Consider the following 23,286-nt stretch of genomic DNA (forward strand, 5'->3'; position numbering starts at 1 on the left):
AATTACCGGCTTGAGGTCATCCACTGAGTTCCATGGCCAAGTGGGGATTTGAATGCTGGTCTTCTGTGTCCTATTCCAGGGCTCTAACCACTACCCCACACTCTGGCTCTGGATTCGATTAATAAAGCCCAGGAAAAAATAAACTTATGGAACGCCTTATATTTAGGAAATAGATAATCACCACATTTTAATGACATTATGAGCTGCATGCACACTTTTGCATTTCTTTTCAAAAATTATTGGATTAAAATGTATGGTATTCTATTTTTTGCAAGTAAAAATGTAAATGATTTTTTTAAACAAAAGATTTGTTCAATTGTTTCATTATATTCATCACTGAAAATGTTCTTTGTGTGCCTAAGCAGAGCCTCCTGCAGCTGTACTCTCTGCTCTTCTTTGATCTCCTAGACCTCTTGCTGAATGTGCAGACTGTGTGGTTGGGTGAGCATTGATGTGCATGTGTGCCATTACCCAACATGCAATGCCTGAGCAGCAGTAGCACACACAGCTGAGGCTCCCATTTAAAAGATAGAAAGGATATTTTCCTTTCAACTGAAGGACAGCCGCAGCAGCCTAGAATATATGCAAGTAAAATTTTGAAATGAATTACAGTTCAGCATGTCAAAAACAAAGGAACCTTTAAAATACTCAGTTACACAAGCATGATTATCAGATTCTCGAGTTGATATTTTCTCTTGATTTGGGAGAAGTTACAAAATAGACACCCTAAAGCATAGAAAAACCACTTGACTACAGAATTCAGATTTATTCTACAATTTTGGATCAATGCCAGTGATACAAGTTGCATGAGTTTCCATTAAATACAAGTTCTATCTTCAGATTCCAATAACTGCATGGTTAGCAAAACATCAATTCACAGTTAATGTCACTCATCTGTTTTGGACCATGCTTAAGTAGTACTGGAATCAACAAAGGTCAAACAGCAGGAGCACAAAAGAGCTATGTAAGGAAAGTAGGCATGATGTAGGCATGATAGTGCTATTGCCATCTTCTGGTAGGAGAGTCTCATGGTACTTCTCAGGTCAAAGAATTGAAAAAACCATTCACAGTGTTTAAATTCTCTATTTGGGGATATTTCTGCAATTACAGACTTTTTTGTCCCAAAGCCTGACATAACTATGGAAATTTTAAAATTCCAGGAAGAGAAGAAACAAAAAATATTTTGTTAAATGACCGTCAATCTGGTTATCTGCCTGAATAAGTTTTGATGAAGCCCACTTTTATGGTTTGTATCAGCTAATTATTGCTCAGAAATATCAGTGCAAATGTATACCTTCATGCCTTCACAGCAACAGGATCAAGTAGAATGTGTGCACATGAATCCTGCACTTGAGCCTGACCAAAGCATTTCTCAATGCAAAAAGCTGTTTCAGCCTGCCGCCTGTAGTACGCTCTTTGTTGCACAGATGATACTTGAAGATATGTATGTGTCATTGGCACACTGCCGACAAGGTCATCAGAATTACGCTTGCTTGAGGGGCTCACCCAAAAGACACAGTGACGTATTACCAGAGCCATGTTTCGGTAAGTTGACATTACCACAGTAGCAGCAGCTTTTATTATTCATGATTAATTCCAGCTTTTCACATTTCGCTGCGTCCGACCAAAGAGAAAGCTCCTTTTCGTTTAGAAGCAGAATCATTTTGCAACACATAACATGCAGCCCCTCTGAAAAGGCAAGCAGTGGCAAGTTTAAGGATAATGCCTTACATCTACTTCATAGTATTTCAGTATAGATACAGTGGTCTGCTTATCAAGTTTGGGTTGTTGCAGAATATCAATTCACCGGAGAAGACTGTGAGCATGTAAAGAAGGACATACTCTTGCATGAGGAGAATTCTTGTGGCTCTCAAACTGCCAGTTCATAGACATGGCTCAAGGTGGGAAGCGATCCTTCATGCCAATACACTGTAAATCAGTAATACTAATAATTCTTTCTGGGCATGAACAGTTCTAACTTACCAATGAATTCCAACAGTTGCCACTAAAAAATAATGGTTTATGGGGTCATAAACCACTGGTTTCTAAAATATCTCAATAGATCTCATCACACACATAATCAAAGCCATTTGCTTGGTCCTAGAATAGCCTTCTAATGAGGAAGACATTAAGACAACAAAATATAAGGAGTCTGACTCCATGGACTATATAAAACAAGTTTACTTTGTTTTTATAAGTCAAGTATTTAATACATGGCAGGTACATCTTAGGTAAGAGTGAAATGCTTCCTGTTTGGACCATAATATGGAACAGATTCCACATATAGCTAAAGATATCGTATTTTCACTCTTCAATGATTATCTAGTCGCCAGATACAGCGCTAACAGTCATCAGGAGAGAACTGAAAAAAGCACATGTAAGATTGTTTTCCTCCTCAATAGTATAAAAAGTTATTACTTCTGTAAGCTTACTTCTTAAACTCACTTTAAAAATGATTTTGTTTCACCTCCAAACAAAAGTCAGACTTTAAAAAACTGCAGCAGCACACTCTAGCGGTAAAAAGAAAACATGTAAACGATGGCTGGTAAAAATCCTGCATAAAACTTTGCACTCTTTCTGCCAAAGGTACCTCCTTTAAACACCAAACTTCATCAGTGCATTGGCTGTTGATTTGTAGCAAAACATGGCAAAAAAAACCAAAAACTTTTTTATTTTAGCATCTAAGCTGCTTAGGAATTTGAGGCAAAAAAGTCTCTCATTAATATTTAAAATGTTAAACCTGTTTCTAGAAATACAAACAGAATTCAATATAATGCCAGGATACAGTGAAGAAATAACTGTTTAGGTTCTACCCTGTACCATACACTTTTAAAAAACTAGACAAACAATCTTGGATTTTATTAATACACCCTTTTTAAAGTTTTTATTTCTGAAAGCAGCTCTTTATGAAAATCAAAAGCAGTTCCTGAGTAACTGCAGTAAACAGTGTCTTTACATTTATAGATATAGATATTTGCCACTTATCTCTTCTGGTTTGGTTCCTTTTAACTTCCTAGTTTTCAAGTTTGACCTCCTGTTTCTTTCCAGAAAGTGTGCAAGTTCAGTTAGCATCATTTTCAGGAGTCCGTACGATGCTGACTTTCCAGCATTGTCTGTAAGATATACCCCACTGGGTAGCTGCATTCCTACAGCTATTGCAAATGCTTCCCACTCAAAAAATCTGGCATCACTGGGTCTTCACGTTTTCTTCAACATACGCCGAGACTGCCATGTGTGGAATTTATTGTAGGCTGTTTGCAGCATTTCTTCTATGTGATTTATCAGCTGAAAAAAACAAGGTTTGCAAAAATTAGTACGCAAATATTATTAAGCCAAGGGCTACATTCAATGTTAGTCCTATTAAGAGTGGACCCATGAAGTTAATGAAAGTGACTTAAGTCTGGACTGTTAATTTTCATTGAGTCTACTCTGAGGAGAACTGAGTTGTATAGAACACCAAGTACTGTATTTTTTGCTCTATAAGACACACCAGACCATAAGACGCACCTAGTTTTTGGAGGAAAACAAGAAAAAAAATATTCTGAATCCCAGAAGCCAGAACAGCAAGAGGGATTGCTGCGCAGCGATCCCTCTTGCTGTTCTGGCTTCTGGGATAGCTGCGCAGCCTGCATTCGCTCTGTAAGACGCACAAACATTTCCCCTTACGTTTTAGGAGGGAAAAAGTGAGTCTTATAGAGCAAGAAATACGGTATTCATCTTATCTGAGTGCAAAAAAAAGCAGAATCACACACAGATCAGTGATGGTAAACGAGAAGACTTCATTTCATGAGTCAGAACTTTTTTCTAATGGTCCTCTATTGCACAATAGTACACACTGACAATATATAGCTAGCAACTTGAAGCACCTTTAGCCTTATCTTATACAGGTCATGGCAATGGATTCAGTAAGACCCCCCATAGGAAAATAAGAGTTTGGGCACTTGAGTCATGATCATGATAAAGCTTTGAAGCAGGATAGTGACCACAAGGTACCTTCAGTTAATGTGAAGTCCCTGCAGTTAAAGAGTTGATTGAGATGCTGTCCATTTTATGACATGGGAGGAACAGGTGGGTATAGTGGTCATTTTTGAAGTTGACATTTAAGAAGGAAGGGGGCTGGGTTACAGGAAATACTTTCACGGTGTTCACTGCCCACTCTAGAAAAAACTGAAAGCCTCCTTATTTCTGAAGTTAATGGCACCCGTTTCATATAAGGCAAATCAATTTTGCCGTTCTTTCTAGCAATCAGCAATTTATATGAACAATGCATTATGCTACCCTTATATTTCATATTCGTAGGTTGCTTTTCCCTCTTACATTTATGCTTAAATACTGTCTTCGGATTTTGTCTTGGAATGGACACAGTTTAGTAACTTGAAATCTTTCCAGATTACTCCTCATTTTCACAACCTGAAAGAGAAAATATCAGAGAACAAACATTTAAAGGAAGCTATTTTGCTTTTTCAAACTTATCCGTTCCACTGGTAGATTTCGACTGTTGGATTTCACCGTAATGCTTGTATCCAATTGTGCTCCGCTGCTGAAATAACTCTAATCCACTGGAGCATTCTGCAAGTGGGGAAATGGGGGGGGGGGGGTTTCACCCCCGCAAATGTCCCTTTTTCTTTTGCAGCTCCCTATGCTACACATTACACTATTCCAAAAAAGGGCCCCCAACTCTGAAACAGATGGGGGGAGGTCACGTGTGGGTCAGACAGATGGAAGGGGAAAAATATCTGTGAAAATTACTTCCACTTCACACTTTCCATTTATAGAATCTTCCACTGGATCAAAAAACCGTGTGTTAGCAGAGACACATTTAAATAGAACCCTAAAACTTCTGATTGAATGGGAAAGCAGACTACACACTTGTTTTAGCATGTGGAAGTTTCTTTCAAGTTCTTATACTTTAAACTTTCTATAGTATGGCTGATTAAAATACAGAACACATATGCAATGCAAAACTTTCGTTCCTGCACTTATTAATTTTCAAAGTTTCTTTTAAAGTCCCTGAAGACAAAAATCACCTTTCGAAATTATTTGAAAAAACCACTGGATTAGGTAGCAAGGTCAGCTGGTACTACATTTGCTCCAATAGCGAACTTTCTTCAGGCTGACATTCCACACACTGCTGTTCATCTGGGACAGAATTGTTGCATGCAGCAGGCCATTCATTATAGAAAGCTTTCATATCAACAGATCTCAGCATGCACATTTCATTACAGAACAGACTGCTGTATATCAATAATGATAGGGATAAGCCAAGTCCTACTATAGATCCTTCCTACCTTCTCTTCTAGGAATGGTGTGTTAACCGGAAAGCAGGACCAAAAATGTCGTAACAGCTCTCCTAGTGCCACATACAAGTGTTTCAGCTCAGCCTGAACATCATTTGGCACCATCTCTGCAGTCAAAAACAATGAAGGCAAGTCACATTTATACCACCACCTCGGCTCACAAACTGCGATAGTTGGCAGTGGGCAGAAAATTGTGTTTTTGATATTAGCATCATTAGAGGATCCCGCACAGTTAAGGACTAGGCCAGGGGTCAGCAAACTTTTTCAGCAGGGGGCCGGTCCACTGTCCCTCACTGAAAACTATTCAACTGGCCTGAATTGGATGGAAAAAGAACTCTTGCCACAGCCAGGGTTGTACAACTAGTCAGATATTTTCAATCTCTTCACCTTAGCTAAAAGAATTGTCCTATAATGCTTACATGAGCATTTCACACATTTGATAAGGCATGAGTGACGAAGACATAAAATACTAACGATTTATGGCTTGCTGTGTTCCACCCTGCATAAGTGCTCCTCCAGGTGACAGAGCTGCGATCGTACTACTTGCAGCACCACTTGAGATAACCTTGAAAAAGAGGCAAAATAAAGGTCAGAAAGCATAATAAAAGAACTCAAAACCTATGAATATTGCTTGAGTCATATGGGCTTAACCATATAGTTATATGCCATATTAATTTTGTTCTAAAGTACAATTATTATTTGGTGTTATATTAAGAATGACAATTCTTGTTATACCCCAAGTGGATATTTATTATATTTATATAACTCAGCCATAACCATTCTTAGAAGTGCTTTACAGTACAGTACATAGTTTAGCCTAATAGCAGAAGCAGAAAAATCAAGCTGGCTGTCCGAATAAGGGAGAAAAAACACCAAACCAACAGCAAGAACAATCTGTTCACATCTAATGTCTGAAAGTGCAGGGCAAGAAGAGGCACGTTTTCACTTCCTGCTGCTCAACTGCAAGGTTTGCAGACGGAGCGCTCAAAAAAATAGCAAATGAATGAACGAGCAAAGCACTATGCTGTTTCATAATTGAGCAGTTAATGTGCTAAGGCAGTTAGGTTATGCAATCATGGATCAAAATGACCTGGTTCTTTTAAACTCAAAAGACTGTCTTCTTCATATATCCCAATACAGTTGAGTGAACCAAACAATACAGTGGTACCTCAGGTTAAGTACTTAATTCGTTCCGGAGGTCCATACTTAACCTGAGGTACCACTTTAGCTAATGGGGCCTCCCGCTGCTGCCACCGCAGCCCGATTTCTGTTCTCATCCTGAAGCGAAGTTCTTAACCTGAAGCACTATTTCTGGGTTAGTGGAGTATGTAACCTGAAGCGTATGCAACCTGAGGTACCACTGTACTAAGTGTACTCCAAAGGCCTTCTGAACAGAGAATTCAGCATAGTGGTAAGTGGGGTATCTGCATGGAGAACAAGGCCACTCACGCGATGGGACTTTGCCGCCAAAGTGTATGGGGTGGGGGCAAAGTCCCATTTCACAAGCAAACCTTGTTCCATGCATGAAACAACCAAGTTGAATCCACCCATATATATTTTCTGTGGATGTCCCACATTTAATCCCCTCCAACAGAGCCCTGAGTTTATCCTAGAAGTGATTTAATACCTTACACGTTACAACTCTGTAGACTAACAGTGGAGGGCTGTAGTGAACATGCAAGAACTGCTGGTGGTTGGGAAGCATTCACATGGAAGAACCACTTGCAAAAACCGATAGCTTAACAGGGCTCCATGCCAGACTGTAACTAAGTACAGTCATACCTTGGGTTGAATGTGCTTCAGGCTTAGCGCTTTTGGGTTGCGCTCTGTGGCAACCAGGAGGTAACGGAGTGAGTTACTTCCGGGTTTTGCTGCTTGCGCATGCGCAGACGCTCCAAATGATGTCACGCGCATGCACAGAAGCAGCAAAACGCAACCCAAATACGCGAAGTCGTATCTTACGTTCTATTCAGGATGCAAATGGGGCTCCGGAACAGATCCCGTTTGCATCCTGAGGTACCACTGTATGTACAGCTGAAATAATCGCACTTTCTCTCCCCATTTACCTCTGCTTTCTATTCTCTCCCCTTCCTCAACTGTTCTCCTGCATTTGTTTTGTTTTTTTTTTAATATTGTAATCTCACCACAGCAGGTACCTGACCAATTGTTTTCTGTAAAGCACCATGCACAATAATGGTGCAATATGAATAATAAAAAGGGGTTACACATGTAGCTTTCACTATTTGCAAGACTGCAGTAGACTTAATTATAGCTGCTGCAATTATGCAGATCATGACAACTATCAGTTAAAAAACATAACATATTGAAGCTGAATATTCTGTGCTTGTTAAAAATAGTTCTCAAACTATTTTACAAACACAACATTTGCTCCCCCAAGATTAAGTATGCTGGGCAGCATCAATCAATATCCAATCTTCTAATCATATGGACAATCAGAATCCAGTTTTGGTGTTTTGTTCTATTTAATAAAGCAACATACATATCCTACCTGAGTTAGTTTGGGTACATAAGTGTCCATTTCTTCTCTAATACTATACAAAGAATTAATAATATCTTGGCTAGTTGCATATTGCTGTGATTGAATTGGTGTTGGACCATGATAATACCTGTTGACCAAAGGAGAAATTATAATTAAAAATCTGGGAATAAGAATCCAATTTCTCAGTGTTCAACCCCACTCTGTAGGTACCTTTGTAGCACATTTTGTTCTGCTCGAAATGAAAAATTTGTTTTCTTAAAATGCATATTGATTTTCCAGAAAATGAAATCTTCCACTGCAAGGGAACCCAAGTGATTGTGTCTGATTAAGCTGGATAACCAATGAAGTCAATTTTTCAGAAAATACAAAACAAAAACAACCAGAAAAGTGGTGAAGTGAGGAACACATGGGCCAATAATATATTGCAACCACTTCTAATCCACCTAATTATCTTAACATGTGAAAAAGATTATAGCCTAAAACCAACGAAGACTTAGATTTTGTTTAAACCCCTGTGTTTCCCAAAACTTGGGTCTCCCAACTGTTTTTGGACTACATTTCCCAACATCCCTGACTACAGGTCCTGCTAGCGAGGGATGGTGGGATTTGCAGATGACAAACAGTTGGAGACCAAAGCTTGGGAAACACTGCTTAAGCCAATTGAAATCAATGTGTGAAAAAATGCTTCTCTATGTTGGATTTAGGCCTAAGTGCTAGATTTGACAATGACTGTTAAGTGGAAAGAAAACAGTGGTAAGTATTTTGCAAATGCATGTACAAGAGCATATACAAGAGTTTCTGCAGAGCTGTGTGGTTAACATTTTACAGCTACTATTTCACTTCTGCTTATATAAAGCTCTTGCTAAAGCAGAATGTAATATTTGGAATTATTTTCATGTTTCTCACAGTGTTCTGGGGTATCTTCAGATTTGCCAGCACTTCCCTCCCCTTTTTCTGCTGCTGTCTGTTAAACTGTAAGCCCAAGGGCAAGATTCTCATATATAAGCATGCTTCTTTCTCGTTGAAAGCATGATGTACAGAAAAGAGGCAAAAAGGGTCAATGATTTTTTGACCAAACTATTTTATTTGGCCTGCAAATCATACCTATCTGATTTCTTTAGGTTTAGTGCAATAGTTCTAACGCTGTTGTTATTTTCTAAATCTTCATATTCAATGGACTCTTGCAGCTTTACCTGTAAGACAAGGCACAGTCATGATACTGTAGAACTAGACACAAGAAGCAGAACTTGGCATAGTCCCATAAGGGAGAACATTTGTGTTCTTTTAGAATCACAAAGGCAGTCTTACCTTTTTTACCGGTGGCTGAAAGAAATCTGAATCTCTGGAATTTCCATCCATACTGCTGGCCTCATTGTAGTGGTCATTCTGTGTGTCTCTGAAAAGCAAGAATTAGGCATTATACTGTGTTCTCTCAAACTACTCAAGTTTAGTTAGATCTGTACAATGGTCAGGATTCAATCCCTCATCTCTATGCACAAGCAAAAAGCATTTATGCAAGTGCACTGTGTCAGGGGTAAGGAGAAGACAGTCTCCTTTGGGCAGCAGTCTCTAGCCCCATGTACACTTCCTTTGATAGAAGACAGTTTTAGTGATGTGCCCATCCTGGGACTTTTGGTTCGATGGACAATACATGTACCCAATAAGTAAGTTAATAAAAACTGCCTGAGAGAGTCCCAACGTCAGAGCCAATCTGAGCAGACCTACAAAGGGCATGGTTTGACTGTTCCATTTTGATTTCAATTATTAAACATCAGCACAAATAGAGCTGGGCTATTTGACAGTTTAGACTTGGCTGATTTTCAGTCTAGTTGAAGATCTGTTCTTAGCTGAAACTTACTGTTTTCTGAGCCCAGCTGCAAGGACCATGGCACTGTGATGGTTAAACCGTTTTATAATGGCAGCATTGCTACTCTCCTTTACTGATTTTGTAGCGTTGGATGTGGAAGCCGCCAAGGAAACACCATAACCCTGCAAAGGAAGAGATGATAAAATGTTTGAACAAGACATCCTGCATTTTAAAATATGAAGATCTGAAATCAGATGCTGAACTATTGGCATTGCAGAGTGGTCCAGTGCAGGTTATGACAATGTAAGAGTTGGTATCCCAATCTTTAAATCTCTTACCCAGATCTCAACAAGAACATAATTGAGACAGCTTTTGCAAGAGAAGCACCATGCTACTAGTGCTCAAATCATTATTGCCCAATGGCAAATAGGCTTTCTGAAACTAGGTAATTCATTTCTTGGCAAGAGCCAATAAGGCAATGATCCCCACTGAGAGGGAAGGCAGGTCTGTCATACTTGCCAGATGGCAGCAGTACACTTGTCATGGCAACCTAAATTATGGAACCTGGCAATGTACTAGTAATGTCCTTCAGGCAAGCAAGAGGCATTATCAGAATTCAAGGACACACTCCAGCCACATAAGTACATGAATGGATGGTGTGAAGAAGGGCTGGTGAGGGACATGGCTATGGAAGTGGTATAGCCCAAACAGAGTCCTGAGAGCCAATACCTTATGCTTACTTGGCATACATATTATACAATTCATAGTTTTAAATCACTCATACTTACTTCATCCAACGTTTTATCTTCCAAGGCTGTTAAATCTAATAAAGGATTTTTCACACCTTGAGACACCATTGTTTTTAATCCTAGGGGAAAGAGGGAAAATCCATATATACTTGGAGGACGATATGCCATACTGAAATAGGTCTTTCAGCCTAACAGTGCAATCTAAGCTTAGCAATTGGGGCAAGCAGCCTACAAAAAGAAACACGATTTAGCACTTAACAGATGTGTGTGATTTACCCACTCCCAAACAGCTGGGAAGGCTTGAGCTTTTAGCTTTGCATATAGGCCAGGCACTATGGCTTACAACCATGCATTTGTTAACGTGAGCTACCTTCATAAGTCATGGTCTGAAGCTAGCTCATTTAGCAATGAAACATTGTTATAAACCAGGTTCCCCAATTCATATGCAATGTGAAACTATTATTTTTAAAAAAACAAAACAAAAGCTAAACTCAGCAACAGTTCTCCTAACTGCATAGCTGGGAGAAGGGAGGGAGAAAGTGTAAGCCAGATGCTTTGCGTGAATCACACCTTAGCATTACATGTGAACCAAACAAATATGTTTTTCCCATGTTATACATATACAGTCGTACCTTGGATCCCAAAAACCCTGGAACTCTGACATTTTGGCTCCTGAATGCTGCAAACCTGAAAGTGAATGTTCTTTTGGAACCCAAACGTCCGACGGGGCTTCCACGGCTTCTGATTGGCTGCAGGAGCTTCCTGCAGCCAATCAGAAGCCACAATTACGACTGTAGTGACTTTATGGGATAGATATGTACGTACTACTTTTCAATAAGCACCCACTTTTCTTTAACATGTGGTGGTCCCTCACTGCTGTCCCACTTGTGCAACAGACTGCAGCTTGCTCAATGAAATTTCCCTCTCCTCTCCTATGCACCCTCAAAATACACTCGACTCAATTATGAGAATTTAAAATACAGGATGCCATATCAGAACCAAGTATTGAAAAATTTAATCAATGTGCTCCAGGGAGCTGGATACAACCCTATGTGAGCAAATTACTGATGTGTTTTGAATTAGCTTTGCAAGTATTGTGGCAGAGTCATTTCCACTCATTTCCATCCCTTCCTTCATAGACAAAATCATCAAAGGGAAAAATAGAAGAAGAAAAGTGTCTACCTTACTAACTTGTGGATCACTTAGTAAGAACATGTTTTACATATGCATACTGTTATAAGTCATAGTGTATGGATGAGAATACAGGCTTTCATAGTGTACTTTTGGGGATCTCCAAAGAAAACTTTGTTGGATTTGCTGGGTATGGGTTACCTTTGTTTCTAGTATATATGTGCAATAATTCTAAAAATAATATGAATAAAACATGAAAAAGGTAAGCAAAGAAGTGTCCACCTTTCAAACATGGTGGTGGAATCCTACCATCTTGGAATGTTAGTCAATAGGACCTATTGCTGAGTGAACTGCTTTGAAAGTTCAATATCACAAGCTGAAAAGTTTTAAAATATTATAATAGTTAAGTACTGTACTCTTGCTGTATTGCTACTCTTGAGTATAGTATTTACCAGATGTGATTTCTATGTTATTTGGTATTATTTGAAGCTGACAAACTTGGCTAGAAACTGCAGTGTATTGTCTACATGCGAAGAAATAAGAACATACCCTTTTCATCCATTTTGGCACATTCTGCAAAAAGGTCTTTTGATCCTGCATTCAGCCTATCTCTGTGGAAATAGTGAGACTGGAAGAATCGTGTCCAGAATTCTTTCTCTGTCATATTGTGAGGAACATTTTCTGCGTATTTCAGTTTTACTGTAAGCATGACAAACATAAAACACTTAGAAATGATACTTTATTTTCAAATTAAATAATTTACAATGTATTTATATTGCTCATTGTATCAGATTTCAGGATGATTTACAGTGTATCACAACCGCAAAAATATAGTTCAACATGCAATGAAAAAGTAACATTGAATAGGAATGGAAGAAGATTAATTCAATTGTTTCCAAACATTCTGTTAACAGGACACACAAACAGGATTTTATTTTTGTTCAGAACTTGCCTGATCCTTGACCAGGAGGTGGGGGGTGGGGGTGGAGAGAAACCACTCCAAACTCTTTCCATGCTCCCACCCCATATCTGCCATTGACGGCAAGCTTGTAACCAACTGCAAGGTTCAAGACACTAACTGGTGGACTCAAGCCACCTTTTGGGAACTACTATATCATGCTGTTTATATATGTGCTTAAATATGTGTAATTTAAATTGACATTGGCCTTGTTTACAACACATACAAATAAATGGAATTTAACTGCTGATCTGTCATCAGGCAGTGTTCTCAGGAAAAACGAGTAGTCTATTAATCTTTCTAGCAATAGGGATACACAAATGGTTGGTATATGCTGTTTTATGTGAGCCATTTTCAAATGGGAGGTGAAGGGCCAGATCTCTCCTCTTCTACATTCCAAAGCAAGTGGCCTGTCTGAGGCCAGGTCTATCTTCCTCTTAGCTATTTCAGATAACTAACATTTAAGTAGAGTGGGAGTGAGCAACAGGAGGAGGAACTTTCATTCTGCTTTCATTCAATTCTCTGTCTCCTTTCAAGAAATCTCCAAATGGAAATTCTCCCCATGTACTCCTCTGTGCCACCAATTCCCTTCCCCTCTAAGTCTTTCCAAGTCACTTCCAATCTGGGAAATACAAGAGGAAGAAGTGATCACTATAAATAAAATACTTTTGCAACCCATCAACTAATCTCTTCTGCCCCTTAGAGGGGAAGTAAAGAGAGTGTAGCGTGGAGAGAAACAAAGACCATTCATGTGAATCAGATGTAACCATTAATTTAGGTTAGGCATATAATTTATAAAGTTCACACAATGGGGAATCCTAGGTTACCTTGGAGAAGCAGAGGTTCCATAAGGACAGATCATTACAGTTTAAATATAAAATCAATTAATATCATTTAACATCCCACAGGACAAAGATGCAAGGCTGAAAACACCAACTTTTTATGGCTTAAAAGTATAAAATGAAGGAGAAAACATATGGAAGTCGATATGTGAATTGAAGAGAAAAGTCAGAAAAAACTGCATAGATGCCAGGGATGCTACATATGTGTATATAAGCTCAGTTTTGAATATATTATTTACCTGCAGGGTAAGTTCTAAATATAGATTCAATGATATCTGAAGTCAAATTATATCTGAGACCATTGCATCCATCTGTCTGAGGTCGAACATCAGCCTACAAAAAGATATATACTGACAATAATTTATTTGAACTTTTGCAAATCATTGTTAAATGGCACCAACAAACTATGTCAATACTATGTGTCAAAATGGCTTGTACACATCCTTATGTCCAATACTTAACATATACTGAGAAACAGCTAGTTAGTACCGACGTGTGTAAGCTACAGTCCTGATTACAGATTTGAGCATAATGAGAGAGGGGGCATGAGCCCAAGGGTTACTTCTATACTCCCATGCAGATAACATACACACCAGGACTCAATTGTGGTGTTTAATACTTCCAAGATCAGAATATATGAAAAAAGAGGGCTCAAGAAGTATGAGTGGTTATACATCATGGTAGCTTGTTTGGAGAAAACAAACCACAGGCCTGGGTTCAGGCAACATGACAAGTGAGACTCTGGCTTGTTTCATTTATGGTTCAGCAGGAGTGCTCTGGAAACTGCTGAGCAGCATGCACTATTGCTTGTTTTAAACTATGGTTTAACATATGTGGACAGGATCATTGAATTGTCAAAAGCCCAAGAGAACAGGACAAACTTAGCCCAGTGCCTGAAAGTTTCCAAAAATGTGCTAAGCTAACATGCCTTTAGAAGTTCCAAAGCTTAGGTGGAACCAGAGAAAAGACCCTCTCGTTGATGACCTATTTGTCTAATCTATGAAGGCAGGTATACTGGAAAAGGGCCTTCAGAGAATATTTTAATTAATGGGTATGTTCATGCCAAAGAAGGCAGACCTTCAAGCACTCCAGTTCCAGGCTCTTCAAGACTCTAAAGAACAAGCCCAGCTTCTTGAATTGAGCCTGGAAAAAATGGCACTGTGACTTAAAAAAAAACCAGCCCTTGTGACCTTAAAAGAAAAGTCCAAGTTACTTGAAGAACGGCCTGCATCCATATCAGCCTGCTTGCACAATGCAGGCTGTTTTTACCTGCCCAACTGTGAGAGCAGTTAAGACTGGCCACCACTAGGCAGCAGATTTGAGAATACCGTATCATCTGGATTCCAGCAGGCCTTGTTGCGACAGGTCTATTGGAAAGCTCTGAAGCACACCTGTTTCCCTTGGTCTTCCCTTCAACTGCTCTTGTTGAGGTACTGATGGTTTTATTTCTATTTTATTCTATTTTTTTTATTAAATGGGCTCTTTTCTCACTTACTTTATTTTATTAACTGTGTTTTGTTGTATGCTTTCATCTTGTAAGTCACCCTGAGAGAACTTTTACCCTTAAAAGGCTAAAAATATTTTTAGATTAAGAAACCCTCAATAAACATACCAGAAAAGCTGCAGAAATGCCCACATCCTGCTTATTAGATGCAGTAGAACTGTCCACAGAATTCATGCTTAAACGGTTGGCCCAGAACTCCTCAGCACTGATCACCTGACTCACAACAAGGTCTTTATAAAGTTGAAACAAAACAGGATCTTCTTGCAGCATTCTGGCAAGAGAAGATTAAAAATTGTTCAAAGTGTTTAATTCCAAAGATAACTTACTGGATTCTAGAAACTAGTGTTTATGTGCAAGCTACATACAAGCAAATGGCAGCTATGGTGTTTTAATACTCAAATTCTGATTTACAAAAGTGGTAAGTTCATGAAACAGGAAAATTACTATACATACAATTAATTTTTTTAAATCAAGGTATGTCAATTTGAAACCAACCTTATTGTATGAAATAATTATATAAAATATTATCTAATAGAACAGGAAGTGAAGCAGTTTTTTTGTGATCCTACTGTCTCATGCAGTGTCCTGCACCCCTCTTCCAAATTCGTGACAGAGGACTGGAAGACCCAACAGGACAGACTGGGGAGGTGTGGATCACTGAAAACTGATTCCTTATCTGTTTTACTAAAGTTTCCTTTCATCATCAGATTACCACCCCATCATTTTTTTCAATTGTAATTGCACTTTTAGAAACATTAAACAACATGTTTTTTCTTTTTAGAGGTAAGCCCTACGTATGAAAAAAGTATCAAAAATGTTAAGTTACTTTTACAAATAAAGTATGTTTATGCTACACAGGAAACCTAAATGTGCAGAGCAATCCTCACATGTGCTCAGGAGCATGTGTGTGTTCAATGGGGCTTCCTCTTTAGTAAGCTTGCTTAGGATTCTTAGGATTGAAGCCTTAGATTCTGGAGAACTGAAAGTTCTGAAAGGACACACACAATCTTTTTCAAAAGTATTGTTTTCCCCATCTTAACCAGCTACTTCTTATAGGATTACTGCAAAGTTCTGTGTATGTTTACATACACAGCTGCTTTTTACCACTTGGGATTGTGGAGCTTCCATTTTTGGGGAGAACAAGTTAGAGCAGTTAAAGTGATTCAAGACTTCCATCTGCACCATGGGACTTCTTTCCCCTCTCCTTGTGAGCCCCTCTCAATCGGCTCGGGAGAGTTGGGGAGCCCCCAGTAGAGATTTAGGAGTGGGTAAGAGAGGAGGTCCTGCTGTGCAGACAGAAGATCTTGTTCTAATTGGGAACGTTTCAATGGAAGCAATTCCATGACATCTAATACTTTATTAAATCAATAAAACGTAGCCCAATGAAGGCTACTGCAATTCATTTTATGCCAGTTTCAGCATACATACCCTTAATACAGAATTTAGTACTTACTAATATGGAAACAGCTCAACAACTATGAAGAAAAGCTTCACTTCTGACAAGTTAGAGGAGTATGCCTCACTCCACTCACACAACATCTATGCGCCTGGAAATCAAGCCAGGCTACTGTTACAGTTAGGGACAGGAGCTCCCAATACCTTAGCCATAATGGATCTGACACAATTACAAGACAGTTTAACAAATTACCAAAATTGGTTTACACTGTAAGTAAAAGACACAGGGACATGCTTTACCTGTTTTTTTCCTCAAGTTCTTTATTAGCTTTCCTCTTGAACTTGGGCAGTAACTGCTGAAGGAGATCCTTTACTGCATCTCTCTCTTTCACTGCTGTGCTCTCATTAGAGAAATGGAAGTTGGTTGTGTCCCCTGCATGTAGTACCAACTGAAGCTGAATCTTCGCTTTTCCTTCAGGACTGATTTTCTGGCCTAAAGAATATAAATTACATAACACAAGTGCTCCCCAAATAAATATGTGCAACAACAATAAATTTTCAGCTTGTATGACTTTTCTAATGCCACCTGGAACACTGATTAAAACAGAAGAGTGGCACATAAAATTCAATTCAATATCTATTTACAGCAACCATTCACATAAACAGCAATGAGGCCTGACTGACACTCAATGGACAGATGTGTCTCACTGCACTGTTATCCTAATCCCTTTAGAGGACAGGCCTGGGGCACATGCTCTAATCCAGAGGTTTTCAACCTTTTTGAGTCCACGGCTCCCTTAACCAACTACAGTCTTTCTGTGGCACCCCTGTGGGGCTCAGGAGCCCAGTTATATCACCCCTTTCGCAGAGCTGGCAGCCTCTCACCCTTTTTCAAACACCCTCCCTTGTGGAGTGTTCCCTCAGCCTCCTTTCCCCTCTCCTTGGGAGTGCTCCGGTAAGTTGCCGTCCCTGGTCTCTGAGCTCCCGCCCCCCCCCGCCCCGCTGCTCCAGAGAGGTGTCTCCCAGAGGCACCACTCGCCTCCAGAGCTTACAGCCAGGGCTGCTGCAACAAACAGCTGTGCAAGCCTTTGGGAGGCAGAGACACAAGAGGGCATCAAAGGAGGGAGGGAAGGAAAAAGGGACAGAGGCCAGTGTTGCCTGCAACACGCCTAACCATCATTCAAGGCACCCCAGGGTGCCATGGCACACTGGTTGAAAACCACTGCTCAAATCCTTCCTATGTATAAGCCACGAACTCTTCCTAATAAATAACAACATCTCCCCATATTTATGTTATTCCACCTATCACTGGGAAGACCCACAGGTTTTCTCCCAATAAAGACAATTCATTTCTGAAAGCAAAAAAATCGCAAACAGTAAGGAGCAGTTATGTAAGACAGTAACGCTAGCAGCAAAAGTTGGCAGGTTCCAAGAAAATAATATCTCCACATAAGGTTGCTGTGGAGAAACAGCTAGAATTCTGCAAGTCTTATTTTTTCAAAACTAAAACAATGCAATATCCAATGAGCGTGATGACTCAAACATGTTTAGGGAGGTTTGTTTATTTAGCCCCCATCCTGAACTCTTCAAACAGAACAGCTAAGCATTTAACATTTATATTCAACCAAACGTTACATGATGAAACAAGTGTTAGGCATTTCACTTACATTTTATATCTGCGTACATATGGCTGATTGTGAATCGGTCTTTGCCCTCAGGTGCCCAGGCTATTCTTTCAGCCATGAGGTAAAGAGCTCCGTCCTGCTTCTTTTGACGCACCTTCTTTACTATTAGTAACACTTCTTCAGATGATGTTGCCATAATGGCTACAGAGGACTGCATTTTAAAAACAAAAACTTATTTCAGCATTATTTGTTTTTCATAGTTTCACACTTGCTTTAACAATTTAGAAGCTCCCACCAGCGGTGTAGCTAGCAGCTCCTGCACCCGGGACTAGCCACCCGTGGGGGTGGGGCGAGCCAGGGCAGGGTGCGCTGCACAGAGCCTCCAAGGAGTCCACCCGCCATCTTCCCCTCAGCTGTAAGACGGCTGCCGTTTTGGGCAGCACAGAGCCTGCAGGTGCCTCAGCCGCCACGTCACTCCTAGGAGAGATGCGTGGCTCAGGCCTCACACTAAGTGCTGCCCCCATGGTGTGGTGCCCAGTGTGCCCTGCCCCCCCCCCCCCCCCGCAACGCCTCTGGCTTGCACTGGAAATAGGAGATTCATTGCTGGTTGCTGTTAATGCACTTAACTGGCTTGCAGCCATTCATCAAGCAATATACTGTACTTTTCCGTGTATAAGACTAGGGGTTTTTTTTACTTTAAAATAAGGTTATAAATCATACCCATTTTCTAAATTTGGGTCCCCAAAAGTAGGGGGCATCTTATACACAAAAAAATACGGTAAGTCTTCTGACACCAGCATCTTCCACCTCCCTTTGTTTTGTTTCCCCTGCCAGAAGGCAAAACAATACAAGCCCAAGCTCTCTCCAGTATGAATTATATTTGAAAAATGTAAGGAACAGGCTATCACATAGATATAGGTTGTAAGGTGGTCAAAGAGTTTACATTTGATTGTTATTTGTGCATTTTGTTTTCTGAATCATGAAAAATGAAAGATAACCTTCTATTCTCCAGACTGAAAGTGGAGCAGACAGATTTAAGATTTTGGATGCAAAAAAACCAGATTGCATTTGATGATGTCTGAATGGAATTCTACTCGCACAATAGGACTTTCCTTCCCTTTTCCCCCTCTGCTGCCTACCAAATAAGGCTCCTCCAATCATCAAGAGAAGATTTTAAGTGTATGCATGCATTGCTAGTGGAAAGAACAGTAAAAACATGAAATATTAATGTTGATGGTGAAATTCAACATTATGCTATTACAATTATTTCATTTCCGTTTGCCAGATGGAGCAATCTTCCCTCTCCTCCCCTGCACACTGTTCTGGGGGCTCTCTCAACCCCCTAGAGCCAATCTGAGTGGGTGCATGGAGAGAAGAGAGAAGTCCCTTTGCACTTGGAAGGCTCCTGTGGGCTTCTGTTAGTGCAACTGTTTACTGAATCTGGCCCAAAATGTATGGAAATACAGCTATGACCAATAGTCCAAAGACATAATTCTGTCTGATCTGAAAATGAGGGGAATCTAGTAAAGTCCAATGTCAATTGATGTCCCTAAGCCTTTATATTGTCCAACAGATTATGAAACTTGCCAAAAAGTGCTGGGAGAGTGCCATCTAATAACCTTTTAAAATGCACTCTTCCTTGCTGAATGATCATTTAAAAATTTGACTGTTTCAGTTGGTGGTTCCATTTGCTGAATAAGCCCTATCTATCCCAAACCACTTTGCAATGTATACTGTAAAATATACTGTATAATATATGAAAGTGGAATGCTCTTTCCCTTCCTCCTCCCTGCAAACCCATAAATTCTCTGCGGCGGGTCCAGGGTCCTTGCATAGACTTCCTTGAGGAGACCTGCAGGGAGGATGCAATTATTTGAAAATTGATTCTAACTCAATTTCACTGGGTTCTGCATATTCCAGATACTAGTCTTCAAAAAAAGAGATAGGGACTAGTAATTCTTCCACCCCTCAAATAAAAGCATCAAGCTTTAACTGATTAGCTAGCAAGTGCTGCAGATTAAAATCTGCCCTGAATGGGGCTGAATAGGTTACAATAAACACAAGTCTTAGTGTGGCAACCACATGTCAAGTTGCCCTCTCCAACTGCCTGGTGTAATCACACCTTGCATTTCCCCATGCCTCCTTCACACTGTTGATTGCTTCTGGTGGGATGTGGGCAGGGAAATAAACAATGTGAAGATATGGAAACACAGCTATGTTTTACTACACACTATAGAGAAGCGGCAACACGTAATTAAGAAGTGGCAAATTTGAGAGGGTTGTTGGTTTTAAAGATATTTCAGAAATCTTAAAAGAGGCTCATAGGTGTAGGCAGTTCCTGAAATAACCAACAATTAAACTTTCTTTGTTACCTTTACTTATTTTTAAATGTTCTTAATTGTTTTTAACAGTTTTTTACTGATAATTTTAATATTTCTTGTAAGCCACTTAGAGGTTTTACTACAATCAAGTCGTATATAAATTTTGTTTAAAAAAACACACAAAAAAAAACTCGGTCCCAGCAAGTCATTTGGTTAAAGCTAGAACCAGCACTTTAAACTGAACCCAGAAGCAAATAGGCAGCCTCTTCAGTTAACATAAGATCATAGTAATATGCTCCAATCTCTGGGCTCCACTTAATGAGTATTGCATATATTCATAATGCAATTTTCAGCCAAACACTTCACAAGCAAATGCTGTTAGAACTATGATAGAACACCAGAGAAGACTAATTCTTCCTAAATTAAATGAACACCAATAGCACAAAAAGCAAATACTACTTTTAATAACTAGCCTAGCTTATATTTCAATAAAAGGTTTCTGAAGGTTGGTTTGGCCAAGTTCAATATATTACATGGATATCCTTTTTGTGCCGGACTTGTATGGCTTTTTATACTGCCCTAGGAAAAAGGTCAGTCAGTTTAAGGTTTAATGCTTGAACAGGAAATACTTCCAACTTTAGAACTGCTCTATTAATCCATACAACATTAGCATATTACTTAATATACTCATATTATGGCTGCTTAGAACAGCTGGCAATAGCCAATGAAGTAGTTCTGTTAGTGCAAGGATTTCTGTTTCTGCAGTGGAACTCCCCCCCCCCCCCCCGATTATTCAAGGTCTAAAGTGGGCTTGAATTCTTCTGTTTGCTTTGGATGCAACACCAGAATATGAATTTCTGAAGTAGGGAAGGTGGGGTAATCGCTGTGTGAAAGAGGATGCAGAACACATGAGCCAGTCTTATTTTCAATCTTCTAAGCTATGGTTTTGAAAGACAAAACATTATACTTCAACTAACCAAACGTAAGAAACTGAATGCATCTCATTTATATTGCCACACGATGAACATGTCTATGCTGCTGTGTATATAGACTCCAATCACAGACCCAACGAAATATACGCAGTGTCATTGTTTTGCCTGTGGTAAAATTATTTTTAGATGATGTAAACTGGATAGAGATGTAAACAGAAGTCCTACTAAGGAAAAAAAACCAACCCTCACCTTGGACCAAGTCATTATTGCCCAGCCTTCTTCTGCTAATGTTAGAATGGCACAAGCTTTTTGCCTATCTGGTTGTAAAAGAGTGCTTAGCTCAAGTTGTCACTCAGTATTAACAAACTACCAGTTATCAAACACTCAGAAATTTTGTATAGATGGGTAAATAATTAATTTTATTTTGTAAAGCATTCACAGAGCTGGGGGAAAGCCGATTGCAGCTGTGTGTATTCCCTTCAACAGGAAGATAATAAAGGACTATCAAACCCATTCTTAACTTTCATTAGATTTGTTCCCACCATCTCCAATGTGTGCCCAGAGAAGCAAGCATGTACAGTACTGACTTTGCATAAAACACTATCTAATTGACTAACGTGGTAAAATACACCCAGCTTCCAAATCGAAGTTTTCTCCTCCAGTCCACTAAGTTTTCTTTCACATTACTGAAGGAACTCACAACTGAAGGAATAATCACATCAGTGTTATCTCACAAATTCCCTACACAGCCTACTTATTGAAGCTTGGTAAATCAAAGTAATACCCCATGACAAATAGGATATATGTACTAATTTAGAAGACAGCTGTGTGCCTCTCTCAAATTGTGTTAAAACGTCAAATGCTTTGTTTCAGGCACTCAGCTGTAATGCACTAAAGAACCCTGTAATAGAAACACCAAGCACTTTACTTTCTTTACTCTGCATTTTAAAAGTGTGCCTACACATGATTTCTAGTACCATCGAGAACTTAGCAATATAATATTATAGGAAACAGTAATGTGGGTTTTTAAAGGTTACTTGTATTGTACTACCAACAAAGCAGAACTCATGCACATGCATTTTCCAACATCTAAACAATACTTCTATTCATTCAGAAGACTCTGCCTTCCACATTTCTAGGCCCTAGTTTCTGGAAGAAAAGCTTCAGCATTCCAAAATTGCACTAGCCCTCTCCCACACCACCCCTTTCAAGTTATTACCAAATCCTTCAGTTGCACTTATAGCACAATTTTAGAATAAAAGATTAAAAAGCACGAACATACAGACTCAAAACAAAACTTTGCTGCTCTGTAAAGATATATCACAGTACTTCCTAAAGTAGAGGTAAAAACACTCAGAGAAATATAAATACAGTATTATTTGGAAGGACTGACAGGTACGAAAGCGGGGGAGGGGCAACCCATGCTTCCTCGCCATGCGCAACTATATCCACGTCCTATGGCCTTGAAATAAGCAGGCTTTCATGAAGAGAGGAAACCCAGACCAGTATTAAAGATTCATTACCTGCTTCCGAAGAAGCAAAAACTAGTGAGACGGGCCTCCGAACCCGGAACCGTTGAATCCGTCAGGCCCCCTACCGTGAGGGGTAACTACCGGGGCCCTGGACTTTCACCCCTCGCTCTTCCTGCTCTTGGCGGCATACACTGAAGCCCTCACTTCCAAAGGCGGACAGCACGCAGCGCCAACGACGCCTCGCTCCCGGCTTGAAGGGCTCGCAGCGCCGCCGCCACCTCCTCCTGGGCCATGGGGCGGCCAAGGAGCTCGGCAGAGAAGGCACACGTGACCGGAAACAGTTAGCTCACGCACGGCAGAAGCCAGACCGCATCACGTGACAAAAGGAGACAACTACTCCCGCCACCGCCGCCATACTACTTACCCACGTCACGTGACGCTGCCCGTCAGCCACCTGGACGCTTCCCTGGTCACGTGAAGGCCTGCCCGCCCCGCCGCGGCCATGACACCGTCCTGAAGGAAGGGTGGGGGGGAAGGGGGAGGATGACGACGAAACAATAACAAGGCAGTTACTCTCGTCTCATTCCTTACGAGTCCGCCACCGGGTCTTGCAGATGTGAGGAACCCGTTCTTTGCCCCGCCCGTCCTCCATTCCGTACGTCCCGCGGGTGCGTTCTAGGTCGCCGGCGCCGCCGCGCTGAGGGGGGAGGGGGCTCTTCCCTCAGCAACGGTCCGAAGGGGGGGAGGAAGGGG

The 23,286-nt window shown here is 40.2% G+C and overlaps 2 protein-coding genes across 8 annotated transcripts in view; one reads left to right on the forward strand and one right to left on the reverse strand.

Moving 5' to 3' along the window:
* Window positions 1-751: 751 nt before the first annotated feature.
* On the reverse strand, window positions 752-23,263 carry GTF2H1 (general transcription factor IIH subunit 1; the record flags this gene model as incomplete). Of its 6 annotated transcripts, none has more annotated exons than XM_083426256.1 (15): window positions 752-3,285; window positions 4,318-4,410; window positions 5,289-5,404; window positions 5,772-5,862; window positions 7,807-7,924; window positions 8,902-8,990; window positions 9,106-9,193; window positions 9,656-9,786; window positions 10,393-10,472; window positions 12,034-12,183; window positions 13,524-13,617; window positions 14,897-15,059; window positions 16,484-16,676; window positions 17,851-18,019; window positions 23,125-23,263. In XM_083426256.1, 14 exons carry the CDS (start codon window positions 18,002-18,004, stop codon window positions 3,199-3,201), a joined length of 1,647 nt encoding a protein of 548 aa, XP_083282382.1. In that variant the 3' UTR covers window positions 752-3,198. The 6 variants fall into 6 exon arrangements, 5 of the variants coding, with proteins under 5 accessions (XP_083282382.1, XP_083282381.1, XP_083282380.1 ...); XM_083426255.1 differs by having other exon boundaries at window positions 22,958-23,256; XM_083426254.1 differs by lacking the exon at window positions 23,125-23,263 and adding an exon at window positions 22,585-22,909.
* The window catches only part of HPS5 (HPS5 biogenesis of lysosomal organelles complex 2 subunit 2), a 33,356-nt gene continuing 33,075 nt past the window's right edge, over window positions 23,006-23,286 (forward strand). The window contains exon 1 of one of the 2 annotated variants that reach the window (XM_083426225.1): window positions 23,006-23,188. The gene's annotated coding sequence lies outside the window, so the exon portion shown is untranslated. Of the gene's footprint in view, window positions 23,202-23,286 lie in introns of both variants that reach the window. The other variant, XM_083426223.1, reaches the window with a different exon arrangement.

This window comes from Podarcis tiliguerta (genome assembly GCF_965153285.1).
Source record: "Podarcis tiliguerta genome assembly, chromosome: 1".
NCBI lineage: Eukaryota > Metazoa > Chordata > Lepidosauria > Squamata > Lacertidae > Podarcis > Podarcis tiliguerta.